The 9,008-nt window shown below is 45.2% G+C and overlaps 1 protein-coding gene across 1 annotated transcript; it reads left to right on the top strand.

The window, feature by feature from the left end:
* Positions 1-846: 846 nt before the first annotated feature.
* On the top strand, positions 847-3,515 carry GP9 (glycoprotein IX platelet). Its single transcript, XM_083869645.1, has 2 exons — positions 847-926; positions 2,083-3,515. Exon 2 carries the CDS (start codon positions 2,089-2,091, stop codon positions 2,683-2,685), a length of 597 nt encoding a protein of 198 aa, XP_083725771.1. The 5' UTR covers positions 847-926; positions 2,083-2,088; the 3' UTR covers positions 2,686-3,515.
* The last annotated feature ends 5,493 nt before the right edge of the window (positions 3,516-9,008 follow it).

Raw genomic sequence — 9,008 nt, 5'->3', positions numbered from 1 at the left:
TCAGTCTGTTCTCACCAACCTATTTGAAAGTACAAAAGAAAAGAATTAATCAAGGTGAGAGGTTTTAAATGAGAAGCTGTCCATTGGCAATGTGAGGTGGGCAGTTTTTTCAGCACTAGAGATGGAAACAGTGCTTGAGAAAACTTTTGCATTTCTAGGTCAAGAACAGGTCACTGACAGCAATAAATGACTGTAACTCTTTAAAAGTGACTAGAAAAGATAATGGCATCTTCTGCCTGAATTTGTTCTCAGCAGGTCACACGTTTGATCTGCACGTTTATCTCCAGCTTGCAGCTTTTGTTCTGAAGCACAAGGAAAGCAAAAATCTCCCCTCCCTGAATAATCAGGCACCGAACTCACTGGACAAGCCAAGGCCTCCAGAGAAAGCTGATCCAGAGAAAAATGCTTTCAGGGGGTGGAGGGGAAGAGAGAAGGGTTTTTTTGGGAAACAAGAGTCTCCAGAAATCCCTCTCCACTGAGAAGACACAGAGCCTCTCTCATTCACAAAAACTTCAAATGGATTCTCTCTCTGTGGAAAAAAAAAATACTTTCATACTCTAACAAGATTATAGCAGATTATAACTTTTTTTTTTTTCCTCAAATTGGCTCTTAATAAATCCTCTTAAATGAAGAATCCTCGTTTGGCCTACAAAAAGCTATGGCCCTAAAAATCAGAAATGCCAATGCCTGGTGCTTCTGGCAGATCCTCTGGCAGCAAACACAAGACCCACCCCAAGCACTTTATGCCGTGCCATAAATGGCAGCTTGCCCTGGGGTGCTGCCCCATCCTGCACAGGAAAAAGCTGGGGAAAGCTCATCTTCCCTGCCACACTTCCTTGGGGACTCTGAGCACTCAGCCTGCACTGCCATCCCCAATCCAGCCCTTCAGCAGGCAGAGGGAAAAGGATCCAGAGGGATCAAACAGGGTAAGTGGTGTCACCCAGCTGTCCCTTCTGCCTTTTTGCCACAGTTCTTGTTTCTCTTTGAGTTTTAATATAGAGTCTTGGTGTCTCTATATTAAATCAGAAGAGATCAACTTTTCCTTAAATATCACTTCACTTTTTTTAGCCAGCTGTCGTAGTCTGTCCTTCTAAGATGTTCACTTTGGGGAAAAGAGCTCTGGTAGATTTCTTGAAAAAACCATAGATGAGTATCTGGGTTCAGAGCCAAGATATTCAGAATGACTCACTGACAAAGACATAGGAGAGGGTTAAGATGAGCATTTCAGCTTCAGAAAAAAAGATTTTTTGCATTTACAATTATTCAGTCCCTTAAGCTTCATTTTGAAAGCTGGTTTAAATACACAATTTTAACACCAGATCTGTGCAGATATGGAAGCAGAATAGAATCCTTTGCCTAGAACTAAACTGGTTTTTCCCATCATCTCTGGGTGACATTCTGTCCCAGAATTTTGATCAACAATATTTTTTTGTACAGTTATGAAGGGAAAACAATGAACCAGAGAGGAAAGGGAAGAATTGTGCTCCATCTTCAGTGTTTGTGCTGAAACTGGGGAGAGTGGCTCTGTGAGACATACAGAAAGCTAAATATTTTATTGCAGAAACCTAAACCTGGGAGAGAAATAACTGCTGTGCTTCTGAGAGAGGCTACCTGGAACAGAGGCTAGGCAGAGTTAAAGGAATAAAGTAGGGATTTATTAAAAGGTCTTCAAAGGATACACCTTGGGCAGTACAGGAGCCTGGTGAGGGCTATAACCAAGATGGACCCAAGATGGACACAAAATGGACTCTGAGTCACAAGGTTTCACATTTTCATAAGTTCTGGTCCATTTACACATGGGGGTTAATTGTCCAATTACACTTCAGGTTATGCAGTCCCATCCTCCCAGTTTGCTCTCCTCAATTCCCTGTTGTTTGCACTTTTTGGGCCTGAAGCTGCAGTGATGTCCTCGGGCTGGAAAAGGATTGTTTTGTCTGACTGAGCTGTGAGGAGAACTGGCTAACACTTTATATGAACTTCAGAGTTATGTACCAATGCAGTGCAGAGTCTGGAAAGTTAAAACTTAAGTCCTCACTTCTCTTCAAACCATGTTCATAAAACTCATTATTGTTGTTTGTGCAGCTGGAGATGGAGCTGCTGGCCGTGCTGGGCTGTGCCCTGCTGCTCCCCATGGTCCTGGGTGAGGATTGTCCATCTCCCTGCAGCTGCTGGTCCCTGGGAGAGGAGTGGGGGGCACGGGTGGACTGCAGTTCCCGGGGGCTGCTGTCCCTGCCCGCCCTGCCCCGCCTGACCCGCAGCCTGCTCCTGCACAACAACAGCCTGCCCTCCATCCCTGCCGGAGCCCTGGACAGCCTGGGCCACCTGCAGGAGCTGGAGCTCTGGGACAACCCCTGGCACTGTGACTGCCACATCCTGTACCTCAAGCTGTGGCTGGAGGATTTCTCCTTGCCCACGCTTGCCCGGCTCAGGTGCGCCAGCCCCGCTCACCTGAGGATGAAACCCCTGGGGCAGCTCACTGGGAATGATCTGGGCGTTTGCATCAGGCTCCTCCCGACCAAGTGTCTCCAGTTCTTCTGGAGAGACCTCGTTTTAATTGCTGGAGTGGTAATCACCTTCATTTTGGTGGCGTGGGCTCTGAAGGTGGCCAAGAAGCTGGTGTGCCAGCTCATCCTGGGATGCCGGCGGCTGAGGAGGAACATCCCCAAAACCCGCAAGGTCCAGTGAGCTCTGCCCTGTCACCAGCCTGACAGAAACCTCAGACTCCTCCACAACAAAAGCGCAAGAGCACTGGTAACTCTGGTCTGAATGCTGAAAAAGCTCAAAGTCTGGCAAGTTGGATTTAATTTTCATCCATAAAGAAGCTTGGTGAGGTTTGGACAGGCGAGTTTCATCCTGCTGCCATCTACTCATATGAAGAACAGTTTCTACATTTTAAAAAATCATTTAACGTAGCGTTTTCCCACTGAATTCTCTGCTCTTACAGAAAGAAGATTTACATCCCCACATCCTACACTCTTTAATATATGGAGATGAACCCCAGGTGTATTATTTTAACTCTTTTCTCACTGAGGCTCTGTGAGTTTCCAGCCCATCACCATCTCCTGGGGTCCCAGTGGGCTTGGTAGGACCATTCCTGTGTGCAGAACAACTCAGCCATCTCTTCCTCAGGTTCAGGAGCTTCCTGCCACCAAAACCACTGAGATTATATAGACCAGACACTGAATATATCCCTTATTGAATAAAGATGGACTGGTAATGAGAAGATAATCAGCTAGATAATTTTAAATCTTATTGAATTTCCTGGAGGGTAAACAATAATAAAGTGTTCTATGTGAAACTGAAATAATGGTTCTTGAACATCCATATTGACCCAAATTTGATCTCTTTCATGATTCCAAACATTTCTGATTAAATTTCTAAGGTATTTCCAGAACTTGTTCTCTGGAGATAATTCTAGAATATTTCCCCTGCACTGAGCTTTTTTAAAAGACAGTCACCATTCTGTACGAATGCAGAATATTACATGAGAAATGCACTCTGACATCCCTCACGGAATTTCCTACATGATATTTCTTGTTTCCCTAAAATGAAATAAATCATTAACACTAAAAGCTTATCCTTCTCTTCTGTGCCTATAAACCAGACATACATAGAATAGGAAACTGCTTTACTGCATGGCTTCAATATACAAATATTTTTAAGATGAGCAATTAGCAAACATTTCTGCTTACACCAACCAACACATCAAATAAGATGCACAGAATGCAGGGAAAAAAATTATTGAGAGAACTTTTCTGCCCTTATAAGAAGAAAGAGGAGGGAATCTCTTCATGGCAGTAGTTCCCATTCTACCAGAACAGCGTTGTATTTATAACTTTTCATCCATTTGCGTTTTATCTGAAAAAAAAACCCTCTGCAAAGGGAACTAACTGAAGACTCAAAAGCAACACTCAGTGTTTATCTGGCAGGGTCACTGTGTCATGCTTAAGCCACACACTCCATCAAACTGCACAAATAACACCACAGTTGCTAACAATGTGCAAAGGCAGGAAAATACATCAGCTATCAAAATGAAACAGGCAGGCAGCACTCCCAAAACGGGTCTGGAACACCCAGAAACTGTCACTGCATCCTGCAGGGCCAAGCTGCTGGCTGCATCGGCTTGCACAGTCTGGGAGCTCAGGTGTGACTGCTGGGATGACAAATAAAATAAAATAAAATAAAATAAAATAAAATAAAATAAAATAAAATGAGGTTTGCTTCCACACTGGACAGGACAAGTCATCAGAGTCAGCATTATTGACTGCTACAGCAGTGTAGCACACAGAGAAGTTTTGTGTGAACACCAATTCTGTGTAGACTGAAACTCGATTAATGTGAAGAACATTTGCAGGTTTCATTTATTAAATAACACAGTGTGTGAATCACCTTTTTGTCTATAAATTCTCTATATTTTGTTGACACTGGAGCAAAAAGCATTGCTCAAGCTGAAGGACTTCTGTTCAGCTTCCTGCTTGCTTTCTGCCAGGCTTCACTCAGAGTTTATTCCAGGTCTGTTGTTTGAGCTCATGCACCAGAGCAGTTCACATCATCACAAAATGCTGTTCTTCTTTGTGCTACAGGGCCACCATCCTGACAGAATGTGATTATTATGATCAATGTGCTAACACTCAGCTCTGGAGCTCTATAAAACACAGGGCAGCTCATTCCCTAAGAACCACCCTGTCTGAGCTCAGAGCAGGCTGAATAAAACAGCTCAGATCTACCCAGTGAAATAAAACAGCTCAGATCTGCCCAACGAAATAAACCAGCTCAGACCTACACAGGGAAATAAACCAGCTCAGATCTACCCAACAAAATAAACCAGCTCAGATCTACCCAATGAAATAAAACAGCTCAGATCTGCCCAATGAAACAAAACAGATCAGCTCTGCCCAATAAAATAAAACAGTTTGATTCTGCCCAGTAAAAGTGGCTCTGCCTTGTGGAGTCCAACTGTCTGGCTCTGCATCACTGATGTCACTCCTCTGGGTGCAGCCACTCTGGGGCTGATGCTGAAGTCAGCTGCAAATACTCTTTTCTGCACCAGAACGGAGGCACTTCTGCTGGTTTATAAGACAGGAGAATTTCCCAAATCCAGGAAGGAAACAAGAGCAGGATTGCCCTCGGGCAGCAGCTGCTGCTGAGGTGACTGGAGCTCCAGGGGAAGCACAGCAGGAGCAGGGGAGCCTGGCCAGGAGCTGCCCAAAAGATGCCAAGGGTGGAGCTGAGCAAGTGGGGAAAACAGTGGCCTGATTTACACCTGAATTACAGGATTTTACTCTCACTGCCAACAGGTGAAATGTCAGCACTGAAATATTAGCAATTCCCACCTAAGGACTCCTTTGATGGTGCTAGGTTTACTGCAGTGCTCAGGAATACTAAGTTAATTTTCTTAATGCCTTTTCTCTCCAGAGCACAAAACGATTTCCCAAAGTGCTGCGGCTCTGTTGCTGGGACCCACGTAAATATTTTGCCATTACATTGACTCCAATGAAATTCAGATTACACTCAATAAAGGGTGTGTGACGACAAATTGCTCCGGTTGCATAATGGCCACATGGCTGCTATTTATACCCAGCTCCTTCCCAGGGGCGATTTGCTCCTGACGTGGCCTCTCCAGTGCCTTCCCCGGCAGCACTTCCCAATGTTTATCCCAGTGATGTCACAGCTACTGCCTGACCTGGCATCTGCATTTTAGGCAAAAGAAATGGGATGTGACTGACAGAATTTTGCTCGGATTCCATTTGACAGAATTTTGCTCGGATTTCATTTGGCTTGGCTCCTCTGACCAGCAAAGCATCCAGTTCTCCTGCAGTCTAGAGTTGTTAAAATTGCACGGTGCTGTTTTGCATCAGGACATTTCCTGGGAAAAGTGGATTGAAGCCTCTTCCCCCAGAATACTGTTAAGGAATAGGGCTACAGAAATACAGAACATTCATCTTAGTCCAAGGGGGGAAAATTCAAATGAAGCCCTTTCTTAAATGACTTTCATCTCTAGGGGAGGGAGTGCCAGCAGCCTCCATTTTCTCCTTGAATCATCTTTCTTGTCTCCTCTTTAGGGGTCAAAAGGGTTTTACCCCTCAACTAATAATTTATTTTTTGACAAGGATTCATGGACTGCCTCTTACAGCCACGGAGAAGGGCTCTGGATCCTGACACATCCAAATAAAATCGACCTTTGCAACCCTCTCCCACCAGCAGCAGTGGAAAGCAGAGGAAGGCCGTGGTAGAGGCCACACCACCAAAGGTGCCCTCAAGTCAGCAGAGTTAGACCTGAGGGTATTTTTGACTTCCCTGAGTTTGCAAGGACACTGCAAAACTCAGTAATTTAATGTGCAGCTGCACTTCGCAAAAGCTGGAGTACAGAAAGACAAAAACTAAACCAGCAGTGATTTCAACCTGAAGGGAAGGGACAACAAAAGGACACAAATTGTGCACGGCAGAAATTAAGAGCACCCGAAGGGATTCCTTTGCCAGGCACTGCTTTGTCCGACTGCTCTGAAACTAGACCAACATTGGCACCTAGTGGCTGCTAAATTCGACAGGGACAGAAGCTCCCTGAAGTTTGTCACCCTTTCCAAGACCTCAGAGATGGGCTGAGATTTCCCAAACAAGCTACCAATTACTGCCAGCTCTTCCCAGAGCTTCCAAACAACTTTTCTATCCTGAAGTGTCAGAAAGTGCAAGACATAAATTGTTTTCTATTGGCAGAAACCTGGAGTTGTCCTGATTCCGGACACTAGGCAATAAAATCTCCATTTGTTTTCTTCACTGTGATTAATCATTTTTAGACATGCCTGGAATTTTCTGGTGCTACAACTCCCAAAGTCACAGCTCAATATTGATACTGAAACTTGACTGAGGTTTTGTTTCTTCTGTTCTCCTAAAGTCACAATGAACTTTGATGTAAATTCAAATTAGACTAACATCCTATCAAAGTGCAATAAAACAAAAAAGGGAAAAATGTAGATTAAGCAAGACAAAATAATGAAATCAAATCCCTTTGTGGGTCTTTTTCTCTACCATTCCTCTACCTAACTGATGTGCAGCATCATTATTTTTAAAGGCCGAAATATATTAAAACAACTTGAGCTCCCTCAGCAATCTGTACCAGGGAAAAGTTGCCATCAAAAAATCCAACTATTGTGACAATATCAGTGGGCCCCAAACAGACACGAGGAGAATGAAGGCTCAGATTTTAGGATGTCTGAGAAAAAGAATAAGGAGCCAGCAAATGCTGCAGATTTCCAGGTGTTTCTTTACCGAGTCTTTAGCACTTAGTGCAGTATTTCACAGGCACACAGCCTCAGGCCAGTTGGTAAATCCCAGCTCATGTGCTCTGACCCCACTGCTCTGTGGGACTGGCTGCACTGGAAATGTCAGGCAGGAATCCTGGTGGGTGCAAATGCTGTTGAAGGAACCCAAAAACTCCCTGAGCCTGGCCTCCTGAGGGTGCAGCTCCAGCCAAGGTGCTGCAGGTCACCAAGGAGCTCAGGGAACTGCACAGACACCCAAAACAAGGGGACTGGCTGTGAGGATTAGCCAAATAAACCGAGGGGGTTCGTTTCATCAGCCACTCTTCAGTGTCTGAGGCTGATTAGCAGAGGGTTTAAGAAATCATTTCTGTAATTGACGTGGCGCTGGAGGGGGGTGCGTGTGTGTGTGTGTGTGTGTGTGTGTCCTCACACCCCCTGAGATAAAGCCCGTGCCATGACTGTCTTCCATCCTCTACAGAGCACAGACCAGGAAAAAAGGATGGCTGACTAAGATTGATAAAAGCCTTCAGAAGGCAAGCAGAGGAGGATTTGCACTTCATTCATTCAGAAGATGATTAAGCTGTGCATATGAATATAGTATTTCAAAGGACAAAGAGGCCAGTCCCCAAAACTGAGTCATCTGAAAGGAACTGGAAATAGCTGACGGTTTCTAACACTCAAAACGCCTAACTTGGAAAACTTCATGAATACAATTACAATTTTTCTTCTTTGTTCTTCCTAGCTTGTTTTGGAACTTGGCTGATAACAAACACGACACCCGTGTGGGGTGAGGAGCACATCACAAGTGACAAAGTCACACATGACCAAGTCCCACACTTCACTGAACAGCTGCAGAACAGAAACCACTTCATTGCCAGGAGTCACCATGAGGGAGAATATTTTCAGTTTTTCTCACAGCAAGGGTAGGCTCTGCAGGCTTAGAAAGGGGTACTCAATACAAATCCTTGGCTGGAGAAGTTTTGGACCTCGAATTCATCCCTGTTTATGTGTCAGTAATTTGCTTATAACGTGACGGTTCTGCTGCCACCTACAGAAACAGAACGCCTTTGGTCCAGCCTGACTGAGTACTCAAACCTCTGCTCTTGGCTGGAAGGTGACCATGGATCACCAAAAATACATATCCAGACCTGAAAAGGAATAATGATGGAGCCATCCAAAACCAGAGGGATTTCAGAGGCAATTCAAGCCTGGTTGTCTGTGCTGGTTCCTCTCCTCCTGCACAACTACCTACGGGACAATTTCACTCTCAGCCTTTGCTGTAAAACAGTTTCATTTCACATTTTTATAACCTGAAACGATGAGGATGGAATTTAGCTGATCTTTGGTACAAAGAACGGAACGACAAAATGCACTCTGTCGATGTATTTCATTAGTAAGGCTTATTTTCATTAGCATCTTGATCTTCCACATGACCTGAATGAGGGAGTACCTGTTAAAGAGCCCTTTGCTTGGCAGATAACCCAGGTAGCAGCTAAAGCAAGCCATTCCAGACTCTCGAGATGTATTTATCTTCATACACGGACCCGTGTAACAGTCACAGACATCCGTGTGCACAGGGCAGACACTGGATGCGAGCAGCCCCAAGGCCCGCCCTCAGCAGCAGGAGCCCCAGCCCCGGGCCCCGGCCTGTGCCTGCGGGAACACACCGCGCCCCGCCCGGGCCCCAGAGTGAAAACCCGCCGGGGGAGCCAGCTGCGCTCCCTGGCAGGCTGAGCGGAGACTGACCGC

The sequence above is a fragment of the Zosterops lateralis genome (assembly GCF_965231275.1).
Source record: "Zosterops lateralis genome assembly, chromosome: 11".
Classification (NCBI taxonomy): domain Eukaryota; kingdom Metazoa; phylum Chordata; class Aves; order Passeriformes; family Zosteropidae; genus Zosterops; species Zosterops lateralis.
Note: the sequence above shows the minus strand (reverse complement) of the source record. Positions and strands in the feature narration are given on the sequence as shown.